The following is a 24818-nucleotide window of genomic DNA, read 5'->3' on the forward strand; positions in this document are numbered from 1 at the left end:
AGGGTATGACGCTGAGTCGAAGCCTAAGTTTGCTGAGTAAACTGACAAGAAATCTGCAGCAGCACCATTTCCTCGCTTTCCTACTGTCTCAGGTAGTAAGATGCCATATGCTAGGCCTCACAGGTGATACGGTCGAATCCTGTGAGGTCGTGTCATTTGGTATCAGAGCCACCCTCTCACGGCAGGTAGAGAGGTGAAGTAGCGTAGGAGATTTCTAGGTACGGTTCTCATATCTATGTAGGATTTTCCATATTCTCTTTGATTCAAGACGAACATTGTGAAGATCCACACTTTTCGAAAATGCAAATGTGTGCAATGCATGCAGAATTTGAATGCCGATTGGCCCTCCAATGGGGAAGAGCGCCCTCGTGAGAGTACTTGTTTCTTTTTCGACCTACATGCAAGGTGGGAGAGAGATGACGGATGAATGCAATGTGGTAGAAAGAATGCTACGTGAGATTCACAATGAAAGGGTGATACCCTTTCATTAATGTCCCTTGAGATCACTCAAGTTTCATCTTCCCATTTACACCTACCCTTAGCCTATGACCCATGCACCTACCATTCAATGCACTCTAATGCACCCTTTCCCTTTCCTATTGCCCCTAGGACCTAGACACGTGTGTGCACATCTTTATTACTAATCATTGGCCAATGTTACATAGTTTTTGCGGTACTATTTACACCGCTTGATCGATCATAAATACAAACATATAACCGCACCATAAAATTGGCGCCTAACAATAATAAAGTTCTAATAGCTATTAATTAACTAAATAATCATTTCTCTTGTCATGACACTCCCTCCTGCTTGAATGAGCAGAAGTCCTCTTCTGGATTATTGCTTGTCTCTTCCTCTTATGTGCACTTTCTCTTGTTACTTCTGCCATTGCATCGCCTCTTTGTAATCTGCGAGTATCTGTGGAAAATCTGTAAAGAATTCTTCTTCCATCCATTGTGCATCACTAGCTGGCTGGTTTTTAAACTTCAGTAAATACATATATCTCTTCTTTCCACGAGTACTCTTCTCTTTATGGTACACGATCTGTTCCGGAGTAAGAACTTCAGTCCCATCTTCAAGTTCAGGTTCTTCTTGATGTTGAATATCCAAAAACGCAGAAGTATCGCCATGGTATCTCTTCAAATTGCTCACATGAAAGATGTTCTTCATACGCCAGTGGGCTGGTAACTTCAGCTCATACGCTCTGGATCCTTCTTCTGGATATAAAGCTGCTGAAATCTGAAATGGACCATAAAACTTCGGTGCTAGCTTGACATGTTTGGTACTTCCTCTCACTGACTTGATTCTTCTTTTATCAATCTTCAATAAAACCCAATCATCCTCCTTGTAATAAACTTCTTTTCTTTTTTTATTGGCTGCCTTGGACTGTTGAACCTGGGCCTTCTTAATATGTTCTTTTACTTGCTCAATAACCTGTGACATATCCTCAGCAAACTGGTCAGCAGCAAAAATTCGCTCCCCCAAGTGTGTTATTGGAGTGGGTAAACATTGCCCATAGATGATTTCAAATGGGGCTTTCTTGGTGGAAGTATGTACAGTGTTATTATAAGCAAACTCTAACATGGGTAAGAACTCTGGCCACCTTCTAGGTTGGTCATGGACATAAGCTCGAAGTAAAGTAATTATGGTTTGATTGGCATTCTCACTTTGTCCATCTCCTTGAGGATGGAAGGCTGTAGTAAATTTCAGTTTGGTTCCGAGATTCTCTAATAGAGCTGTCCAAAAGTTGCTAATGAAACGGCCATCATTATCGGATACAATGGATTTTGGTAACCCATGTAACCTGAAGATTTCCCTAATGAATAACCTTGCTGTTTCAGGAGCAGACAACTCTTTTTTACAGGGAATAAAATGAGCTTGTTTACTCAGCCTATCTATAACAGTGAAAATCTGCTCAAACTGACCAACCTTGGGAAAACCAGACACAAAATCCATTGTAATGTGTTCCCACCTTTCCGAAGGAATAGGCAAAGGCTGCAAAAGACCAGCAGTCTTACTTGTGTCAGATTTAATGCGCTAACATACGTCACATTGTTGAACAAAGGTCGAAACTTCTTTGCGAAGTTTAGGCCAATGGAAGTATCTCTCAATATTGTCAATGGTCCCTCTAATGCCTCTATGTCCAGAATATGGACTCGCATGTAACTCACTCATGACTAGATACCGAAATGTTTTGGGTACACATATGGCACGTCCCAAAAATAAGTATCCATCCACGATGGAATAAGCCTCTAAATCCCCAACCTCATTACGCTGAATCTTCCCATAAATGTCAGCGAAGTCCTCATCTAAAGGATAAGCTTCAACCATTGCTCCTAATGATTTCTCCTTAATCACAGAAACGTGATTAACTTGGGGCCGTCTACTCAAAGCATCAGCTACTAAATTCTCCCTTCCTGGCTGATATTCGATATTTGGTTGCCCAAAGGATTGAATATATTCAGCCCATTTGATTTGTCTTGAAGAGACAATGGGTTGAGAGAACAAGTGCTTGATACTTTGATGGTCAGTCTTAATCTTGAAAGCAGAACCATATAATTAATGCTTCCATAACTTTAGAGCATGAATGACTGCCAATAACTCCTTCTCATACGTGATATATTTCAATTCAGCCCCTTGAAGTTTTCTACTCTCATAAGCAATGGGATGCCCTCCTTGCATTAACACTGCCCCAATCGAGGTACCACTTGCATCCGTACATACAACAAAGAACTCTTTGTCCATGTCCGGAAGTGTTAACACTGGTGCAGTCACCAATGTTCTCTTAAGCTCCTCAAAAGCTACTTGGTGAACCTCTCCCCACTCATACAAGGAATGCTTCTTCAACAAATCTGTTAGTGGGGAAGCAAGACGTGCAAAATTCTTAATGAATCTGCGATAATAACTACACATCCCTAGGAAGGATCTCAGCTCATGTATGTTTTTGGGTATTGGCCATTCAATTATGGCCTTGACCTTTTTAGGGTCAACCCGAATTCCCTCGGCAGACACAATGTGTCCCAAATACTCTATTTCTGTCTTGAAGAACTCACTCTTCTTGGTATTTAGGAACAATCGATCCTTCCTTAGGAGCTCCATCACCTTAGCAAGGTGATCCTTATGCTCTTCCTCATTCTGACTGAACACTAAAATGTCATCGAAAAAGACTATGACAAATTTTCCCAAGTAGGGTCGCAAAACCCTTCTCATCAGCCTACTAAAAGTGGCTGGAGCATTAGTTAGGCCAAAAGGCATGACCAAAAACTCATAATGTCCAGTGAGAGTGCGAAAAGCAGTCTTATGTTCATGCCCAACTTTCATACGAAGTTGATGATAACCAGATTTCAAATCCAATTTGCTAAAAACTTTAGCACCTTTAAGCATATCCAATAAATCATCCACTCTTGGAATCGGATACCGGTTCTTAATCGTAAGTTTATTCAAAGCACGGTAATCTATACACATACGATATGATTCATCCTTCTTCTTAACCAATAATACAGGTGCTCCAAATGGAGAACTGCTTGGTCAAATCAGGCCTTTTTGCAACAGATCTTCAATTTGTTTTTCTACCTCCTCCATTTCTATCCTGTTCATCCTATATGGGGCTCTACATGGAGGGGAAGCTCCTGGCTCTAAGTCTATGGCATGATCATCTTCTCTCTCCATGGGCAATTCGAATGAGTCATCTCTTGAAAATCGATCCTCATAAGCTCTAAGGAACTCATTTCTCTTCCGATCTTCTTTTGAGATATGAAGATCTCGTGAATCCCGTATATACACAAGATTACAATCTACCCCTCTTTTTACCAATCTTTTCGCTTGGGTAGGAGTAATCAATGGAATTGTATACACGTCCCGATCCCCTACAATCCTTATGTTTTCATCCTTATGTACAAAGCAACAATGATGAGTATGAGGATGAATAGCAGGGTTAAAATCATACCGCCATGGTTTACCCAGTATCATGTCAACGTCTTGTAAAGGGGCTACTAAAAAATCCCTTCGATCTCTATATTTTTGTATACGAAAAGGAATATTTCGTACTATGGATGTGTCTTCTTCATTGTGTCCCCTAAAAGCTCCTGAAAGCGACATGTTTTTTATAGGTTCTAGTTTAAGATGGAGTAATTTTGCCAATCTATCACTTACTAAGTCATAATTACATCCATCATCTAAGAGAACCACTATTCTCTGTCCATTCACGAATCCATACACCTTAAAAAGATCATGAGGCCCAAAGGTATTGGCTGAATGGACTGGCTGAATGGACAGCATTCACTATTGGCTCAATAGTCACAGTAGATTTCGAGGGTGACAAAGTAGAAGCCTCACCCTCCTGCTTGGATGCCTTGGCTTTCCCTTTTATTGAATTCGTCTTGGCAATCTTAGCCAAGAGAACGGGACACTTATGCCATACGTGCCCTGGCTTATGTTTCTTACAACCGAAACATTTTCCTTCCTTAATCAACTTCCTCTTCTCTTCGTCAGTCATAGAAGGAAATGGCACCCATCCAGGACGCGATTGGCTGTTCACATTCCTTACAAGAGCTTTACCCTTCCCTTTATTATTCTTAAACCGGTTTGGTTTCCTAAAAGTGGGTATATTATTGGTCTTAGATGATGACCCATACTCCTTATTGAAGGGTTTACGAGGATTCAATTTTCTCTCGGCTATTTCAGCCAGCTTAGTGAGGTCCTTAAGCGTGGTCGGGTTAAACATTTCAACCTCGTACCTTACTTTTGGGCTTAAAGCTGCTAAATACTTCTTTCTCCTATCTTCCTCACTCTTTTCGGGTAACTCTAGAGAGAGTTTCCAAAATCTGGCTGTAAAATCTGCATTACTCTCATTATTGAACTGCCTAAACCTCTCCCAACGAAAGGTTAGGTTCTCTTCATGCCTCGGTGGCATGAAAGTGGTTTTCAGTTGCTCCACAAATTTAGCCCATTCATGAATAGGCTCTTTTCCTGTTTGTGACAAGGACCACCACATTAGAGCATCCTTCTGCAAATGCAATGTGGCAAGAGCAAGCTTCTCTTGCTCGGTCTTGTCTTGATGGGCAAAGTATAGCTCAAAATGACGAATCCAATTGAGGATTTTGTCAACCTCCCTTGCCCCATCATATTTGGGGAACTCAATTCTCTCTCGCGGTTGGAATTTGGACCTCTTAGAAGGGTTACTCGACTCTTCATTCCCGAAGTTTAAAGTCCTCTTAGTCCCTAATCTTGTCATAATGGACTGCTCAATCATATTGCTAAGCTGAAAAACCAGCTTATCAACAGGAGTCTCCTCTCTTCCTCTTGCACTTGGATTAGAATCCATGTGTATTGGGTTTTGAGTTGCAGGCGTGAACTCATCACCTTGTTCTTGGCTGGTCTCATTTCTTCTTTCATTACGAAAGGAGAACTCCCTATCAGGAGGTTCTTGAAGGAGAGACTGCTGTAAATCTATTTGTGGGTTATCATACTCAAGATGTGTATAACTCTCACCTAATCCATCCTCTTCAAGAGGGGGTGAAGGTGTTCTTTCTCTCTCTCCTTGGGGTAATGGAGGAAAAGGAATAAGTTCATTGTTATATGTCCCTTCCCCTTCCATTCTTTCCTTTTAGTAATACAAGAGAGAAAATGTCTTGCTGTAATTTCAAAAAAGAAGGTTTATTTTACAGCAAACTTCAAGTGTTGTAGAGGTGGTGGTACTTATCCGACTCCCGCTTCGTTTGTGTTGAGAAGACACTTAAATTCACCTCCTTTCCCTTCTCTTTCAAGCTTTTCTTCTTGTATTTCTGCTGTAAACTGGTACGCTCCGTTTGGGCTACTTGTTTTGAGCGGATTGGAACTCTAGATACCGTTATAGGGGTTACTTGATGGGTGGATCACTCCCTTAAAATCTTATTCCGATCCGACTTCCGGTTAGGTAGAACGGGAATCCCTTTTTCTCACGGTTTGAGGGTACATTCACATGGGGGGGGGGGGGGGGGGAGAGAACACCCCGTTCGCCGTTCGCCGTTGAAGGCCAAAATTTTTCAGAAAAATCCCTTGTCTCAGAACCTCCAGATCGGTCAGTCGCGATCCTTTTCCGCCAACCTCTCTTGCGACTTCCGTCGTTCGCAACTGTCGCCCTCTTCTCGTCCCGCTCTCGTGGATCGTCGCTGCTCTGATACCAAATGTGAAGATCCACACTTTTCGAAAATGCAAATGTGTGCAATGCATGCAGAATTTGAATGCCGATTGGCCCTCCAATGGGGAAGAGCACCCTCGTGAGAGTACTTGTTTCTTTTTCGACCTACATGCAAGGTGGGAGAGAGATGACGGATGAATGCAATGTGGTAGAAAGAATGCTACGTGAGATTCACAATGAAAGGGTGATACCCTTTCATTAATGTCCCTTGAGATCACTCAAGTTCCATCTTCCCATTTACACCTACCCTTAGCCTATGACCCATGCACCTACCATTCAATGCACTCTAATGCACCCTTTCCCTTTCCTATTGCCCCTAGGACCTAGACACGTGTGTGCACATCTTTATTACTAATCATTGGCCAATGTTACATAGTTTTTGCGGTACTATTTACACCGCTTGATCGATCATAAATACAAACATATAACCGCACCATAAAATTGGCGCCTAACAATAATAAAGTTCTAATAACTATTAATTAACTAAATAATCATTTCTCTTGTCATGACAAACATATGGGGTTGGCAATTGCGCTGGTAACTAGTGAAATCCTTGGATTTCTTTGACTAGTTGGGATTCCTCTGTGGTTTGCCTTTAGAGAAGGAATTGGACACTGGATTATTGAATGAGAATTCAGAATCGTTGATCAGCTAGTTGTTTGAGGAAGGTACCTAGCGTAGAAGATTCGATGAGGTTGATGGATGATGTGATTGCATGAGCGCTTGGTAAGCTCTTGCGATGGGGATGATAAAAGGGGAGGATTAGGCCGTTAGGATTGGGGAAGCCAGATGCGATTATCCAGGGCTGGATTGGGCTTATGAATTGGGACGAAGGAGTAATTCGCTGCTGATTGTTACGGGGCTGCGATGCTTTTCTGACGATCTACCACAACATAGCTTTGATTTCCTTGTTTGGACTACATGCAAGGATTTGGTACGAAAAGCAACGTTTTCCAACAATAACTGCATGGTGTAAATCTCGTCCAAATGCCCTGTTTTGATCGTCTCTATTTGATGCGCCAGGAGCGCCTTTCTTCTTCGAGGTATTAGCGCAACAGCATGGACATGCGTGGGCTGCATGGACTACTGCATAGGAGGTGGGCGATGTGAGCATGGCGTTTAGGGGACCACGGCCTTTGAGATCATCGCACAATGCTTCACTTTTTTTTTTCGGCCAAGAATAGAAAAGCAACGCTTTTTTTGGCAGCATGCTTTTGGAAAGTGTGAATGAGCTTTTCCTAAAAGCCCATATGTTTTTTGATTCAAAGCATTAGGCTTTTGGGATTCTCACCTTTATAAGATTCCCACCCTTGCTCTGTTTACCCTGATTTCCCCTTCACCCTCTTCGTTATCTTTCCTCATTCGTTGCTCTTCACACCTTTTTCGCTATTCCTATGGAAGGCCATCAAAGCACTATTTCTTTATTGAGATGGAGAACGAGGCTACATCGAAGATTATTCCTCGTAGACCTCACGACCTGCTACGAGAGATGGATTCCTTGATAGATGAACTCTAGGCAGCTCTCCACTACTATTAAACCCCTCAGTACTAGAAATATATTGAAGAAGGCTCGTGCTGTTCTAATTGTAAACAGCTTGTTTTAGAGTCTTTGTACCGCTTCCGAGTTATTAAGAAGCGATGAAGAGGTTGAAATCCTCAGTTTTGACCGACACCCAATTATTTTTTGCTCGACTGGATCTTTTGAACCACTCTTAGTTCAAGATGTTCCCCAATTTTGTATTTGTATGAATTATGTTTTAAATTGTCTTGTTACGGTAGGCAGCCTATGGGGAATTTTGGGTTTCTTGGCCTCTCCTTGAGCCACGTGTCCTAATATAAGCCTTGGATTTAATTTTGATCTGAAGGCCTACAACACTTGATGAAAAGCATGCTTTTTGGCCACGTGTCCTAATATAAGCCTTGGATTTAATTTTGATCTAAAGGCCTACAACACTTGATGAAAAGCATGCTTTTGGATGAAAAGGCATGAGCGCTTTTGAAGGCCTCTAAATCTATATATTTCGCAAACTTCAACTCTTTGGATTGTCTAGCTGATGTTGGCTCTGCCGCCCTCTCTCTCCAACATCGCTCACATCGAGAAATCGCTTCGGAGTTAGAGATAGGATTTCCACGGCAAATGACGGAAGAAATCATGACAAGAATTTGGTTGATGCTCGAGTTAGAATACAGATACACTCATTGATATTTAGGTAATATAGCATTACATATTTGCAATACTCAATCTCAGCGCTAATATTCTCAGCGATTACAACCTCAACGCACGGGGAAGGGCCCGTTCCCTCGGATTATAACTAATTGGGGAAGGAAGCGCACCACCTCCCCGCCCACACTATGTTTTGATCTCGATGTGATTGTGAGTTATGACGTTTCTTCGAGTTACCGTTGGACATATGAAGGTTCTTATTGATTAGACTAGGATGTGTCTTGTTGGATACCTTCTTGGAATCATATCCAAAGGCGAGGTCATTCTAATTCTCACTCTTTTAGCCCGAGGTCATGGATAGTCAGGATTCAAGAGTTGTTAGGGATGCTACCTACTTCTTTCCTTCTTTGACCTATTGGTTGGGATATTGTAACACAAGGGGGTGATATAATCACATTAAGAAAAGGATTGAAAACGGATTTGCCACCCTGACTCAATCTGGGATGGTCTGAGTGAAGAGGGATTGGCTACCCTGATTCATTCATATTGTCCACTGAGTTTTTTATTTGCAATGTACTTTGGTGGTACGGGACAATAAGGTATGTTACATTTAAGATTCTCTGATGTGGTGGTATAATCCAACGTGAAATAATACCCAAGGACCTCTAGAGTGAAGTACAAGTAGGCTGAATTGAATGGGGGGCAACGTGATTAGATTTTTTACGAGGACTAACTAAGATTCTTTACCCTAAGAGAAGCCATGTATTTTTTGGGTTCAACCTTGGAGCTCCATAGTCTAGAATCAATCTTAGGGAGGGTTACCACATCTCTTCTGATGATGGTCTATCAGTGCCTTGTTTGGAACTTGGTGTTCCTAGATAAGAGATCCTAAGAACTAGATGATCCTGTGATAGGAGCGGTTTATTGTTCACAAGTTTGGTTGGGTTGAGGACGAGATTCTAGGTTAGTGATTGGGTCAGATCCTGCGGGGTTGTGTCAGTTACAACGATGATTGCAGGGCAGAGGGTGGTGCCAGCAACGTTTAAGGAGCTAGGTCCATTGCATCTGGAGCAAGAGGCTCGAGAGAAGAAGTACAATAGCGAATCTGAATGTGATGACACAGCCCTTGTAGCTCAGGATAGGAGTTGTTAAAACTGAACCAAACAAAGGGTATCCCGCAGTGGAACACTGATAGAGCATCTTACGAATGCATGCGGAAGTGTTTAACTACAGAGTCCAAAACCTCTTTACTTATGTGTACTTAAAAACGTACATGTGTGTAGACTAGTAAATAGAAAGTGCTCTAGAGATATACAACCAACAAAATGTATTTCCATGCACAACTGAACACAATACAAATGAGGTCCTAAGTCCCACAAAACCATGGTCCTCTGTCCCTACCAAAAGTTGTCCTACTACCTCCATGGAACTTTTAGATCTCGGAGCCCGTGTGCTCCTTCCTGAGCTTCTGTAGACCTAGTCACCTGTGCCGACAAACACACCTCCAAGCTATCCTCCCAGATAGCTACCTGTGATGCCTAGAAGACTTGACCTACTTGCTGCCCTAAGATGCTCCTGTTTGTTGTACCTTGATACCCGAATCTTGCTGTCCGGATGACAGTCAAGGGTGCAAACCTTCCCAAAGCTCTTTGTCTGCAGGTCCTTGCCACCTCCCTCCGTGTTGTGTAGGCCCTTCTGGCTGGCTGTATACTGCTCCAATTTGCTCCGCAGAAGCTGCCACAATGGATGCCTAAAGGGCTCTCCTTGCTGCCCTGGGGGACAGCCAAGGGTATTCATCCTCAAGGTCTCTTTGTCTGCTGATGGCCACCTCCTTTGTCCATATCCTGGTCCTTGAGGCAGGCTCCCTGCAGCTCCAATATGCTCCATATTTCGACTCCTGGTGAGTGAGATATGAGACCCCAAAGGCCCCTTTATATAGGAGAAATCCCCCTCCTTGTAAATTGACCCAATAAGGGTATACTGGCCAACCCAGCAGCCCCTCCACTCGCCAACCAGCAGCCCTAACAAGCCGACCAGATAGTCAGCCTGGTTGGCAGCCTTACCAGCCCTATAGTTGGGCTTTACTGGCCCCGCCTGTCCACATGGCAGGCAACCAGTGGACCAGGCACCTCCAACTCCAAAGACTGCATATTAGGCACAACCCTTCTTTCTCTGTTCTGCACCTATTCTGCCCCTATCCAGCTCCAACATGCCCTCTAGATATGGGCCCATACCCAGGTGCTACTCTTCTGTACCCTTTCTGCAAGGTGCTGGAATGATGACGGGGCCTTCCAGCCTACATATGATGCTGCTGACAGCTCCGTACTATTCCATCCTGACACATGGCAGGTGCACACTATCTTTGGCTCCCAGAGAGCTCCAAATCAGCAAGGTATTGCCCTGATCTTGCTGCGCACATGGCAGCCCGTGTGGCACCCCATGTCTTTCTTCTTTTCTGTGAGCTTGCTACCCAAACTCATGTGGCAGACCCCTCTTCATGCTTTTATGCTGCCCACATGACAACCAAAGTGTTGCCCATGTGGCAACCCTAATCCTAAGTCCACCTCCCCCACGCAGTCCTCATGTGGGGGCTTACAGGTGGGGAGGTGACCTCTAAAGGTAAGGGAAAGGGTGAGCCTAGCAGAGGTAAGCCCAAGATGCTGGAGGAGACTCTTCAGATGAGGAAAACAGAAGAAAAGAAAGCAGAAGAAGTGCTTCTATTGTGATAGCCTGGTCATTTTACGAAGGATTGCAGAAAGAAGAAGGCAGATCAGCAGAAGAACAAGAAAGGGGCCAGCTCACATTAGGAGGAGTCGAAGACTGTAGCTAATGTGGTGGTCACAAGAGAATTTTTCTTGGTGATATCTCCAGGTGTTGCTGAGGTAAGGTATGTAGACTGTGGACATTGAGGTATGGTCAAACGAGATGTAAGAAACCTTTGTGAAGGTGAAGGACAGCGACGATGAGTGCTTGGATTCATCTAGGGCTTGGCTGGTATTACTGACATGAAGGAGGATTCCTCGAGCGGACCTATGGATTCAAAGTTAGATGGATGCCGTGGCTTAGGAGGGGCCATTTACATGACTGCACTTGGAAGCTGAGAGCTCATTGCGAGCTTATAGTAATCTGGATTTATTCTTAGGATTTGATTTCTCAAGATGGTTGTTTGGTTCCAGACCTTGCCAAAGGGAGGACAGGTTGAAACCAACCCTGAGAGCATGGTGCCTGCAAGACTCTAGGCTGTTCACTGAGGATGATGGCAACGCGAATGCTCGAGTTTGATGGTGGGAGGGCAACTGACGAAGGTGGTATCATATGGTGCTACCAAGGATGGAACTACATACCAGGAAAAGTTTGCTTATGCGGGTCGGACAGGATCCACTGATTGAAAGGATCAACATCGATACCGTAATGGTCTAGAGGGCTTCAACATGGGAGCTGATGGATCATCTTCATCGACGAGTTGGGATTGGGCCAAGATGTGTCGGTGAGAGGGGGTGTTGGAAGCCCCCATGAGGGGAAGGTGCACTTGGAGATGATGTAGTTGCCACATGGGCAGCACATTGGCTGCATGTGGGGCAGCATACCACAGAGAAAAGACATGAAAAGGGGCTGCCACATGGGCAGCACATACAAGAATGGCAGGATGGAGCTCCTCTCTGGTACAGATAAGACATGTGTCTATCAAGAGGTGTACAAAGCAGATCTACACAGGCAGATTCACTGCCCAAAGATGGAAACAAACCTTCACCCAAAGCATGGTTTCTAGGAGTTTTGAAAAAAGGTGATACGGTGCGGGTGGGAAACGGTGTTTTGGAGTTTCGGCCACTGGAAGGAGTAGAAATGGAGTTTCCATTTTTAAGGTTAATAATGTTTTTAATATTATACATACATATATCATTCACGAATACATTACAAAAGCTTGAAAGATACATGTTTGCTCAAGTTCAAAACGCTGCATAGGCTGTTTTGGAGCTCACAGAGGCTACAAGCAGGCTGCAACAGCCTATTTTTGGGCCAAGAAGACACCTATATATGCATGAGGAGAGCGGGCAGGGAGGGGTAAAGAAAACGGGTGAAAGGCGGCAGAAAAATAAACGCGTAGGACAAGAACAAACGGAGATCCGAAACAGATTTTCACCTACCCGAAACAGCGTTCCGTCCGAAACGCCATTTCTAGAAAGTATGGCCCAAAGAGGGAGAATAGTGCTAGAAACTGAATGACCAACGAATAGAGGACACTTCTACAAAAAAGGAAATCTTCTTACGCCAGCATTTTCTTTAAAGAAAAAGGCCTTAATCAAGATACAACGCACCTCTTAAGTGAAGAGGGAAGTTTCATTGATCAGTATTTCAGATTATGCGAAGGTCATCAAGGATTACACAACGACAACAAAATTTGCATCTATTCTTAAATCAAACCACATGGTCGATTTTGGCTACCTCTCCAACAATCAAGTGTGTCTGAGGAAAAGACATGACTCAAGTGATGAAACACAATTTATTCATGGAAAGAACACGTCTAAAAAAGTTTTAAATCCACGGCTACCACATGCATTGTGTGGCTTGAGGAAAAGACGTGACTCACGTGATGAAACACAATTTATTCATGGAAAGAACACGTCTAAAAAAGTTTTAAATCCACTCTTTGTAGGGCTACCACATACATTGTGTGGCTTGCCTTATCTGGTTGTTTTTGGTCACAACTTCCAGGGAATACCTGCTACGTTAATGGACAGTCTTTATACCAAAGTAGCTATATGGAGTGCAAAAACATAAGACACCCTGACCTGTTATGCATGGTAGAATAACTGGTTTTTAACCTTGTGACTTTCACCAGGTTAGAAACTGCACTGTATGCTATGTCTTGGCTACCATGACTTGCGCATGTTCCCTGAATTCTTCTAGCCGTATTGCTGTTCAGTACAGGTTAGGGAGCAAGCAACCTAAATCATTTTCCGGGATATAGGGATGCTGTAGAGTCTCTGGACGCTCTCTCTCTCTCTCTCTCTCTCTCTAATACACACACACACACACACAAAACTGGTCGATCAAGCAAGCACTAACGGTATTCATCGCTTCATTATTTTACCTGTAGTTTGTGTGTGTGAGAGAGTAGAGAGGGAGGGGGGATACTCACTTCTTGTAATCATCCCGACCGGTTATGTGATACCGACGCATGACCAAGGCCTCCCGATGGCCTCTTTCTCTCTTCCATTCGAGAAAGTTAACCTTTTTGAGAAGCTTCTGCTCATGATACTTGAGCTTGGAAGCATGATTTAACAGAGCAGATAGCTTCACGAGTTCCTGTTTAGTCAAGACATAGGACTTTTTGGGCACAGCAAATTTTTAGTCCATATTTTGTAAGTTTGGTCAACTCGACCATGCAAATTGTGGTTAGTGTGAGCTTTAAGTGTGTGTTATAGTAATGTGTTTAGGGTTTAAGGTTTTTGTTTGCTTGTGGAGGTCCTAAATGTTCTTGTCTTTTGTTGTGGAGATCTTAAATCGTTTTGTCTTTGTTAAGTATTTCTCTCTGAAGATAGAGACTCTCTTTGTCTCTTGTATGACACCACCTTTATATAACTCTCGCCAAAATAGGCATGTCCCCACTTTTATTTAATGGTCCATCCACCACACACCTCTTCCACCTCTTTTCTCTTTAGAATTGATTTTAAGACCCCCTCTAGTGTAGGCACTGCTTGCCTTGGCTCTATGCTTAGTTTACTCTATGCATGAGTATTTCATCTTGAGCACACATGTACAATCTCTCTCTCTCTCTCTCTCTCTCTCTCTCTCTCTCTCAGTATTAAAAAAAGATTATTTGAAAGTATTATTTATATATATATATATATATATATATATATATATATATATATATATATGTATGTGTGTGTGTGTGTGTGTGTGTGTGTGTGTGTGTGTGTGTGTGTGTGTGTGTGTGTGTGTGTGTGTGTGTGTGTGTGTGTGTGTGTGTATATAATCTCTCTCTCTCCCTCCCTCTCTCAAGCTTCCACAAAGAAATTAAATTAAAGAAACATTATTACACACACACACACACAAAACTAAAGATAAAATGAAAAATAATAGATAAATATCTTATATCTGATACAAAATCTCTCTCTCTCTCTCTCTCGTTCTAAGGCCTCAAAAACGAAATCAATGTTAAATGAAAAGTATCTTCAAAAAAGATTATTTAAAAAGTACACACACGCACACATAAAGATTATTTAAAAAGTACTTAAAAAGTTTTGTGTACCTATATAAGCCCCACCCTACATGACTGCATTTTCTTACCGTGGCTGAGATCGCTCTATTATCAGGGTAATTAGGTGAAAAAGAGTGGGCCAGTAGCCTCTTGGGGGATCACTCATAAACATGTAACATGGCACGTTAACGCACGGAGGGGTGTCTTTTTAATAGGGGGACTTACATGCCATTTACATACATGAGGGGATTTATAAAATAGGCACTCATTGTAATTCATATGTGTATATTTATGGAGGGGTGTCTAAATTTTAAGCTGGAAAAATGTATACATCATGCAAGAGGGGGTTAGCCAATTACATGAAAAAATGTAAAAATTAAAGAATAGGGGTATTTTTAATACATGATTGCTCGCACGTGCTATATGGGTTTTATGGAGAGTGACCCCCCTAGGGCCAGCCTCTTGTAGAAGGAATTAGCAGAGAGGTTAAGGTTGAAGGTCAAACCTTGCTGATATGCTCTTGGAGAAGCCATTCATGTAGGTAATGTCTCGTGCAGACCCATAGCCTACTCATCAACGTGACATTGTTCTAGGGTCTACTATACTCACCCATGGCAAGGCCATGAGAGTTTATTGGAAACTTGCAAGCCTAAGAAATAAAGATTTTAGGTTCCTCAATAGAAGTTATGACACATGTAATACCAGTTGAAAGATACAGGAGGCCTATAAAGATTGTCGATCCCATCTCCATTGGCTCTTCATGTCATACTTGGCAAATCTACCATATTTCCCATCACAAATCTATTATCATGTTCTCTACAATGTCCGCCATCTACGTAAAACCCGTGCAAATATTGCTTGGGATATTGCATGTGATCATGCATGGAGAAAGTAAGGGCATGATTCTGAACCGTAATTTTATGAAACTATTGTTTATGCATGTCAAAACAAACAAAAGTTTAAACAATTATGTTTAATCATAACCGTATATAAAATTTATAGGGAATGTCACAAAATTAATGCCTAGAATCACACATTACAACCCAAACTTAATGGAACTCATTTTTTAAAAACCACATCATTTATAGCCTACTCTTCCTCATAGAATAGGCTGGAAAGATTGGTGCATGCATGGTCAAATTCAAAGAGTAATAGAGCAATTAGCATTCGTAATCCTTTAATTACCATAGCTCGCTTTGACATTTCTTATACCCATAATTGTATAGAGAGAAGGGATGAAACCCCTTGTTTCAATCTAGAGCATATTCACTCGCAATATATCGAGATTGAACTACATGCAATGTTTGAGACCTCCGTGCTTATCTTTGTTCATGTGTGTAGTTTGTTGTTGCTTTGTTGAGATTATGATATGTAACCTAGCCATAGTTGTTCCCACATTAGTGACCCGACTCTTAAACTCTTCTTTCGAGGTAGGAGCATGAATCTCTCTCTCTCTCTCTCTCTCTCTCTCTCTCTCTCTCTCTCTCTCTCTCTCTCTCTCTCTCTGTGTATATATATATATATATATCGACTTAGCAAAGTGAGTTCAAAGAGAGCCAACACATCCGTCCCTCAATGAGCAGTGCCATATTGCACCGCCCTTCGAGTGCCATGTACCACCTTATCTCTCTCTCTCTCTCTCTCTCTCTCTCTCTCTCTCTCTCTTTCAGTATTAAAAAAATATTATTTAAAAAGTATTTATATATATATATATATATAACCTCTCTCTCTCCCTCCCTCTCTCAAGCTTCCATAAAGAAATTAAAATTAAAGAAACATTATTACACACACACACACAAAACTAAAGATGAAATGAAAAATAATAGAAAAATATCTTATATATAATACAAAATCTATCTCTCTCTCTCTCTCTCTCTCTCTCTCTCTCTCTCTCTCTCTCTTTGTTGATCTTTCATGTGTTACATACTTCCATGATATTTAAAGGTGTAAGATTAATTCTCCAATGAATGAACGATATGGATGTCCAGTTTGTGCTTTCCCTTTCCATTCCCATCTAGAAAAGTGAGTTCAAAGAGAGCCATCACATCCCACACAGGTGCCACACTTTGAGTGCCACATGACACCTCATCTCTCTCTCTCTTGCTCTCTCTCTCTCTCTCTCTCTCTCTCTCTCTCTCTCTCTCTCGTTCTAAGGCCTCAAAAAAGAAATCAATGTTAAATAAAAAGTATCTTCAAAAAAGATTATTTAAAAAGTACACATACACACATAAAGATTATGTAAAAAGTTTTGTGTACCTACATAGGCCCCACCCTACATGAATGCATTTTCTTACCGTAGCCAAAATTGCTTATTATCAAGGTAATTAGGTGAAAAAGAGTGGGCCAGCCTCTCGGGGGATCACTCATAAACATGTAACATAGCACGTTAATGCACAGAGGGGTGTTTTTTTAATAGGGGGACTTACATGCCATTTATATACATGAGAGGATTTATAAAATAGGCACTTATTGTAATTCATATGTGTATATTTATGGAGGGATGTCTAAATTTTAAGCTAGAAAAATGTATAGATGCAAGAGGGGGTTAATCAATTACATGAAAAAATGTAAAAATTAAAGAATAGGGGTATTTTTAATACATGATTGCTCGCACGTGCTATATGGGTTTTATGAAGAGTGACTCCCTTGGGGCGAGCCTCTTGTAGAAGAAATTAGCGGAGAGGTTGAGGTTGAAGGTCGAACCTTGCTGATATGCTCTTGGAGAAGCCATTCATGTAGGTAATGTCTCATGCAAACCCATAGCCTACTCATCAACGTGACATTGTTCTAGGGTCTACTATACTCACCCATGGCAAAGCCATGAGAGTTTATTGGAAACTTGCAAGGCCAAGAAATAAAGATTTCAAGTTCCTCAATAGAAGTTATGACACGTAATATCAGTTGAAGGATACAGGAGGCGTATAAAGATTGTCGATCCCATCTCCATTGGCTCTTCATGTCATGCTTGGCAAATCTACCATATTTCCCATCACAAATCTGTTACCGTGTTCTCTACGATGTCCACCACCTACATATTGCTTGGGATATTGCATGTGATCATGCATGGAGAAAGCAAGGGCATGATTCTGAACCATTATTTTATGAAACTATTGTTTATGCATGTCAAAACAAACAAAAGTTTAAACAATTATGTTTAATCATAACCGTATATAAAATTTATAGGGAATATCACAAAATTAATACCTAGAATCACACATTACAACCCAAACTTAATCAAACTCATTTTTTTAAAACCACATCATCCATAGCCTACTCTTCCTCATAGAATAGGCTAGAAAGATTGGTGCATGCGTGGTCAAATTCGACGAGTAATAGAGCAATTAGCATTCGTAATCCTTTAATTACCATAGCTCACTTTGACCTTTCTTATACCCATAATTCTATAGAGAGAAGGGTAAATCTAGAGCATACTCTTTTTTTTCGCAAAAAGTAGTGCTAGTTATATTGCTTGAAAACGAGAGTACAAGAGGGCCTAAAGGCCAGCGGGCTGCAATCACAAAACGGATACAGCTCGTGGTAACAAAATACTAATTACAAGCCTCTCAGGGCATAATCATCGGAGTGTGGACAAATAGCCACGGTGGGGGGGAGTAATGCCACTGAAGACTCTGAGTAGAGTGCTGGAAGAAAAGCTCTCGATGGCCCCAGTCGTGAAGGAAGCGCCATCTCTTCTCCTTGCCTGCCCGGGACTCCCCCTGAATCTGATCCCACTGACCCTTGAGCGTGTGAATGATCGTGCTCCAAATGTCCCCACTAGGGTCTGGTTAGCAGAAGAAGCCTGATCTCCTAAGGTCTGCGTGCATCTGGAAGTCCAGATATGCCAGCCTACAATACTCCCTATGATCTCCCAAACTGGGTGCCGAGTCATCGCTCCTGCATCTATCTCTGTCAGATGCCAAGGGAAGCTGTCCATGTATGCCCAGGTGGCCTACGTGATGAAGAAAACTGGATCCTGCCTAGAGAACTCATAAGCCAAGTGATGTCCCATTTCGGTGCTGCACCAGCAAACGGCTCCCCAAGTGATCGGTCCTATAGCTTGGGTGCAGCCCTCGCTAAGATCCTCATGACTCCCTTCCACACTGTCTGAGCATGCAAGCAGCTCCAAAGGCAGTGCTTCAAGGACTCCTCCTGAAAACACATATGGTAGTGCCCCTCCTGCCCCTTCTGCCTCAGCCAGCTGCCAACTAGTAGCCCCTTGTGGGCCACCATCCAAAGAAAGTAAGAGATCTTCCTCGGCGGCCAACTTGCCCAAAGAGTCTTCCAGAATGTGCAAAGAAAGACCAGAGAAATCCCTTGGGCATTCCAACTATTGCCTATGTGGGTAGCCTGTGCTGACGAGCCCCAAGAGCACGCCTACCAGTACGCGCATTGTATGAGAAGAAGGGGGTAGGGTTCTTTGAGGTCTCCAGTGGTGGCCAGCGCCACTCCCTTGGGTCCCACTCCACCTCTATCAAGGAGCGGCCCTCCCAGATCCAGAGTCTCTAGTCCTGGTCCTGCATAATCAGGGGGTCTATATGCTACGTTTTCCCTTGCAACCCTATGATGCAAAGGCACTGCCAGGGAAGCTGGGGGTCGATCATGGCCTCTCTGCTCTGGAGATGGCTATCATCGGTGACGGAGAAGAAGTGAATCGAGGAGTCCGAGAAAAGGCCTGCAACCACCAAAGGAATGCCACGGGGTGTGAACTACCCTAGCCACCTCTCATCTCCCGAGAGGAGCTGTCTGGTGATCATGGGAATCCTCCAACCTGCAGGAATGGCAGCATCGATCTCTGCTCGTCGAGCCTGGATCCCACGTGCCGTACCTACTTGTGCTGCCAGCTCACTTGAGCTCAGCTGGCTATAGATGTCCCTCCAAATCCGGAGCGAGCACGCGGGCCCACGCGCCTAGAGCGCCCAAGGGATATGGGATCTCTCTCCAAGCTAGCGACCTGTATCATCTGTCACCTGGCTGCTCCAGATGAGGGGCTGTCTGTCAATCTCCTCACATCAGCTAGCGGGAACCTGAGAGAGGCTGTGTCGCAACTTCCTCCAGACCGAGACGAGGCTACGGAGGAAGGGGGAACAGGGTTGAGTCAGTGGGGCAAAAGTGAAAATCCACCAGATAGACGGCTGCCAATCACCCCCTCTCTGGGGGGTACACATGCTAAGACCATGCTAAAGCAAGAGCTTCCACGTCTGCCCTCTTGGGGTCAGACCGCGGATGACTAACTTGCCAAGTAATGCCTGACTCTGCAGTTCTGGATCTATGATGCTAACAAGACCACCCTCTGTTTGGGGGAGAATGACCATCTGCCAGGTGACCTAGGCTCTAGTGGTGCCAGAACCATCTGAGACAGACCAAAGAAAGTTTCGCACCAGTCTCCTCAGCTGGGCTACACACGATCTCGAGAAACACCAGCAAGATGCCACGTACCAAGCGGTGCCAAGAAGGACCTGGTTGACCACAAGGGCCCTGCCTGCCAAGGATAGCCAAGCCGTGCTCCAGAAGGCTAGCTTCCGTCGTATGGAGACTAGGACCGGTAAGAACTGCTGAGTTGGTGTGATATCTAGGCCTACCTGGAATCCCAGGTAATGTGTCGTCTGTCCTCTAGGGATCCAGCGAAACCCCAGGAAAATACCCCACTGTGAGCTGGCTCCCGGATCTGTAAGAAAACCAACTGACTTATGCCAGTTAATTTTCGCCCCAACGGCTAGGCAAAAAACCTCTAAAGACAGTCTCACTTGCTCAAGTGACTCAATATCATCCTGCACATACAGGACTGTGTCGTCTGCATACTCAGAGTCCAGAAGTTCTGCATCGTCTCGAATAGGGAGGCGCATCCCTCGAAGACCAGTGGTACAGGCTCATAGGAAGTGAGTCATGGCGTCCGCAAAAAATAGGACGAGATAGGGCACAAGCGGGCAGCCCTGACGCACCGAGCGCTCGAGGGTGAATCTCTCCCCCATCCTGCCGCTGATGATAACCTGACTGGAGGCCCGACCTGTAGAGGCTAGCAATACCTCTAATCCACTTGTCTGGGAAACTGAACTGAGAGAGTGTACCTTCCAAGAAGGACCAGTCTACCCTGTCGTACGCCTTCTCAAAGTCGAGAAGGAGTGTGGCAAGGTGCTGGCCACTGTGCTGGGCCCACTCCGTCGCCTCTAAGAATGTGAAAATGTTGTCCAAAATGCTACGATCTTGGACAAAACCAGGCTGGGTGTCATGGATCAAGTCATGTAGCAGGGGGCGGATGCGGCTACTGATCATCTTGGTGAGGATTTTATAGGCAGTCGAGAGGAGGGTGATAAGGCGCCACTGTCTGATCTCCTAACGGTCCCCCCCTTTGGGGATGAGGCAGATCAAGCCTGTCGCAAGGCTCTCTGGCATATGACCACTGGAGAAGATATGCTGGAAGGTTGCGAGTAAGGGCTGGTGGACCTGCTCCTAGAAGGTGGTGAAGAAAGCTTTAGAGAGCCCATCCTCACCTGGGCATTTCTGCCCATCAATAGCGCTCACCGCATCCTGCATCTCTGCCATGGTGAAAGGGGCGAGAAGGGTTTCACTCATGCTAGGCTGCACGAGCGACGATGTATACCTCCACACCTCCTCCCTGCAACGGCAGGCACAAGGGTCTGGGGGCTCCTGCTGGAACAGGGATCTGTAGAAATCTGTTGCCAAGTCCCGGACCTCGTCTGGATCTGCTGTCCTGACACTACCATCCTGCGCTCTAAGAGATCGGAGCTGTTCCCCTGTTGACCTCTGGCCATGAGTCCTAAAGAACTCTCTGCACATCCTATCGCCTTTCCTAGCCCAAAAGGACTTGGAAGCATGAAACGAGAACTTTGAGCCTCACTGGGTGATCTCCTCTAGCATGGCTCGGGCTCTAACCTCCTGCCGTCTGAGCTCCGAGCTCCTCAGAGCCTGGAGAAGACTGCTGCATCCGCTATATCGAGGCAAGATCTCGTCTGAGACCCCTCTCCTTCACCCACCACTGCTGCCTGACCTGAATCGCCTCCTACTGATAGATGAGACTAGACTCGGCAAGAGCCTGAGCTACTTGAGCTGCCATATCCCCCATGGGGTCCCAATCCTACTCCCACAAGTCCACTATCCTGCTGCGAACCGCTGCTCTAGAGTAGATGGAGTCTGGGATCCGGCACGAGCGTGGAGGTAAGGAGTGAGAGGCTGAGTCCAGGACTAGGATGACTGGGGCATGGTTAGAGAGGGTCGTCTGTGGAACCACTCCTGACTCTCCACCTCTGCCTAGCGCCCAATCGCTGACATAGAAACGGTCCAACTGCTCCAGAAGTCTGCCTTACTCCCTCCTGTAACCCCAAGAGAAGTCCAGACTCCCTATCCCTCTGTAAAAGGAAGGCTCCCTCCAGCTGTCCCGACCTCCCACAATGAACAAGAAGGAGTCCCAATCTACCTGCTCCGCCTGAGCTATACCGAGGAACTTTGGGCCCCGTCCCTGCTGATCTTCTAAGGTCTCAAGGTTATTGAAGTCCCCTCCTACAATCCAAGAATCCATCTCTGGCAATAAGTTTGTCAAAGAGCTCCAGAAAGAGGCTCTCTGTTTGAGGTCAGTCGGGGCATAGATATTGAGGATGCCAATGCGGGATCCCTCAATATTCAAGCCCACTCAAAGCGCTCGTCCTGGGATCAGAGTGCCAAAACCACACACATGCTGAACTAGAGAAGCGTCGATGGAGGTACAGACACCCTGGCTTCTCCCCTGCTCGCCAATCAAAGGTTCCTAGTAGGTGTGGGAGCGTCCTGTGAGGAGCTTCCCACATTTACTGGTCTGAGAAGCCAAAAGCTTGTGTTCCTGCAATAGGAGCACATCTACCCTTCCCACCAAGGTTGGTTGGAGCTCCTGTCTGAGCACCATCTTCCTAGGGCCGTGGGTTCCTGATGAGTGGAACCCGTTGACGTTCCAAGAGATAATGCGTATACTCATGAAGAGGGGAGATGGGCCACAAACAGTTGTTTGCTTGCGGTCGATGTCGAAGTGGTCGGAGGATGTCCAGTGTGCAGACGAAGGCGCTTCTGTGAGGGTTTTGAAGGAGAGGCCGGATCATTGGACCCATCCTCTAAAACCTTCAACAAAGGGGAGAGGCCCTTCGTCCCATGGTGGTAAGCTCTCTCTAACCAACTCGACGCCTCCGCCAGGGAAATATTATAGAAGCCCGCTACCTCTGAGGTCCTCCACGGGTAGAACCCTTCTGTGTAGATCCACTCCAGAGGCGGTCGAATAATGACCAAAAGGCGGAATCATTTGGCGCTGTGGCGCCATCTCATACGACATCACCCTCCTTCCACTGCTGCTGAAGAAGCTCTGCTGCTCTGCTACTAATCTAGTCCTGCACCTGCTCCTAGGACTGATCTCGAATCGTCTCCCAAACATTTTCATTCGTCCATTGCTCATTCCCGTCACTGGTGATAGTGAAGGAATAGCTAGGACCATCGTGGGGGGCAAGAATGGACACCTTACCCTCCGCCCCCCTTCGGAGGAAGATGCTGATGTCTAGGCATGCAGGGAAGGAGCCAATACCCGCTGCATCCAAATAATCCCAAGGTCCTGCTCGGTAAAACTCCAAAGGTAGAGCTCTAGGAGCTGCCCTTGGGTGTGGGGACGAGGATGAGGAGTCTGAACTAGAGAGAGTGGTGCTGGCCATCTGTGGGGAAGGGCCTCTCCCCTCCGCTGGGCCAGGAGGGATAGGCACGGGGGAAGTTTGTGCTGGCTTCAGGGCCACAGGCGGTGCAAGTGGAGGGGGGGTTCCCTCGGGATCATGCTCGAGGGAGAGAGGGGGGCTGAAACCAAAGGTGCTGGGGGGGGATCCTGGAGGGGGGGGAGGTAGGGGGATCGAGGACGAGGGGGGAGGGGGGGGCAGGGTGAAGGATGAGGGGGAGGCTGGCTGATCTTCTCCTTCCCTTTCTCCTTCCCCGTACCGGGCTGCTGTTGATTGGTGACCACAGGGGGCTCTTGCTGTAGATGGAAAGGCTTTTTTGGTCCTGTTTTGTTTCCTTTCCGTTTTCTTTTGACCTCAATCCAGCCTTCCCCTTCGGGAGGGGGTGTCGATGCCTGGTGGGGGGATCCTAAGTTGCCTGGATGGGGGCCATCTGAGGTTCTGTCCTCGTGAAGCGAGGGCAGGAGCGCGCCTGGTGCCCGAAGCTGTGGCATCTCAGACACTGATCTGGGCGACCAATGACCATAATGCGCTGCGTCACCACACATGTATCCGTCTCAATCTCGAACTCCGAGGGGATACTCTGCGGATCTAGGACTACCACTTTGATACGTGGTACCCCTTGGGCTACCACCGCATCAACGAAGGTGTCCTACATGAGCCAGCCAAAGTGTGCCCCTAGGTCCTTGATGATCGGGCGAAGCTCAGTTGGAAGGCCTGGGAAAATGAGGGTAACTGGATGGCGAGGAATGCGGAAGCGGGCATCGAAGTCTGCTACACTGAAACCCCTATACCATGGGACCATAAGGATGATCTTCCCACCCACAGAAGTAAGGGACCGTTTGACCATATCGCTCGCAGCCTGTGCTGAGGAGAGCTTGAGCCAGAAGATACCACGTCCCATGAGTGCAACCTCCTCAATGTGGCTGTCCTCAAGGTAGAGGGTGGACTCTGCAACCAGTCCCTGATGTCTGCTCGTGAAGGGGCGTAGCCCATGACTCTCCCATAAACGGATGTATGGGAGAAGTCCGTGGCGGCCTACTTCACCAAGGAGACCTGATGCTCTGTCAGTGTTATGCGGTAGGCTGATGGAGGGGGGGTCCATTTGGGCCACCGGTTCCGGGCTCACGGTCGCCATACCGCACCGACAAACTGCAAATGCTCCGAAAGGTGGGGGAAGGAAATGGAAATGGCAGAGACGAGGGAGGGGGGAGTGGGACGGAGGCGGAGGAGGAAAGAGGGAGGGATGGAGAAGTACGGGGAGGCGGGGGGGGAGAGGTGGTGGAGAGGGAGCGAGTGGCGGAGGGGGAAGGAAGGAGGAGGGAGGGGGGGGCAGCGCAAGGCAGGGAAGAGGAAAAGGGGGGGTGTGGCAGCGCAGTGCGAGAGGGGGCGGGGAGGAAAGGCAAGGAAGGAGGGGAAGGGGGGGCAGCGTTGCGCAGTAGTAGGGAGGGGGAGGAAGGGGCGGGGGGGTGGTAGCGCAACGTGAGGGGGGGGAGGCAGGGAGATGACAGAGGGGCGGAGAAGGGAGGAGAGGTGGGGGGGATCGCGGGTGGAGAAGGAAGAGAGGGGGACAAAGG

At 45.6% G+C, this 24818-nt stretch overlaps 1 protein-coding gene across 2 annotated transcripts in view; it reads right to left on the bottom strand.

The window, feature by feature from the left end:
• LOC147887965 (uncharacterized) overlaps window positions 1-13668 on the bottom strand; it is a 36686-nt gene extending 23018 nt beyond the window's left edge. The window contains exon 1 of one of the 2 annotated variants that reach the window (XM_087393655.1): window positions 13484-13668. In XM_087393655.1, the coding sequence (XP_087249781.1) occupies window positions 13484-13524 (41 nt within the window). In that variant the 5' untranslated portion in view covers window positions 13525-13668. Of the gene's footprint in view, window positions 1-13133; window positions 13160-13483 lie in introns of those variants that run through there. The other variant, XM_087393654.1, reaches the window with a different exon arrangement.
• Between the last annotated feature and the right edge of the window lie 11150 nt (window positions 13669-24818).

This window comes from Dipteris shenzhenensis, chromosome 22, assembly GCF_047967505.1.
Source record: "Dipteris shenzhenensis isolate YYH24624 ecotype China chromosome 22, Dip_SZ_1.0, whole genome shotgun sequence".
Lineage (NCBI taxonomy): Eukaryota > Viridiplantae > Streptophyta > Polypodiopsida > Gleicheniales > Dipteridaceae > Dipteris > Dipteris shenzhenensis.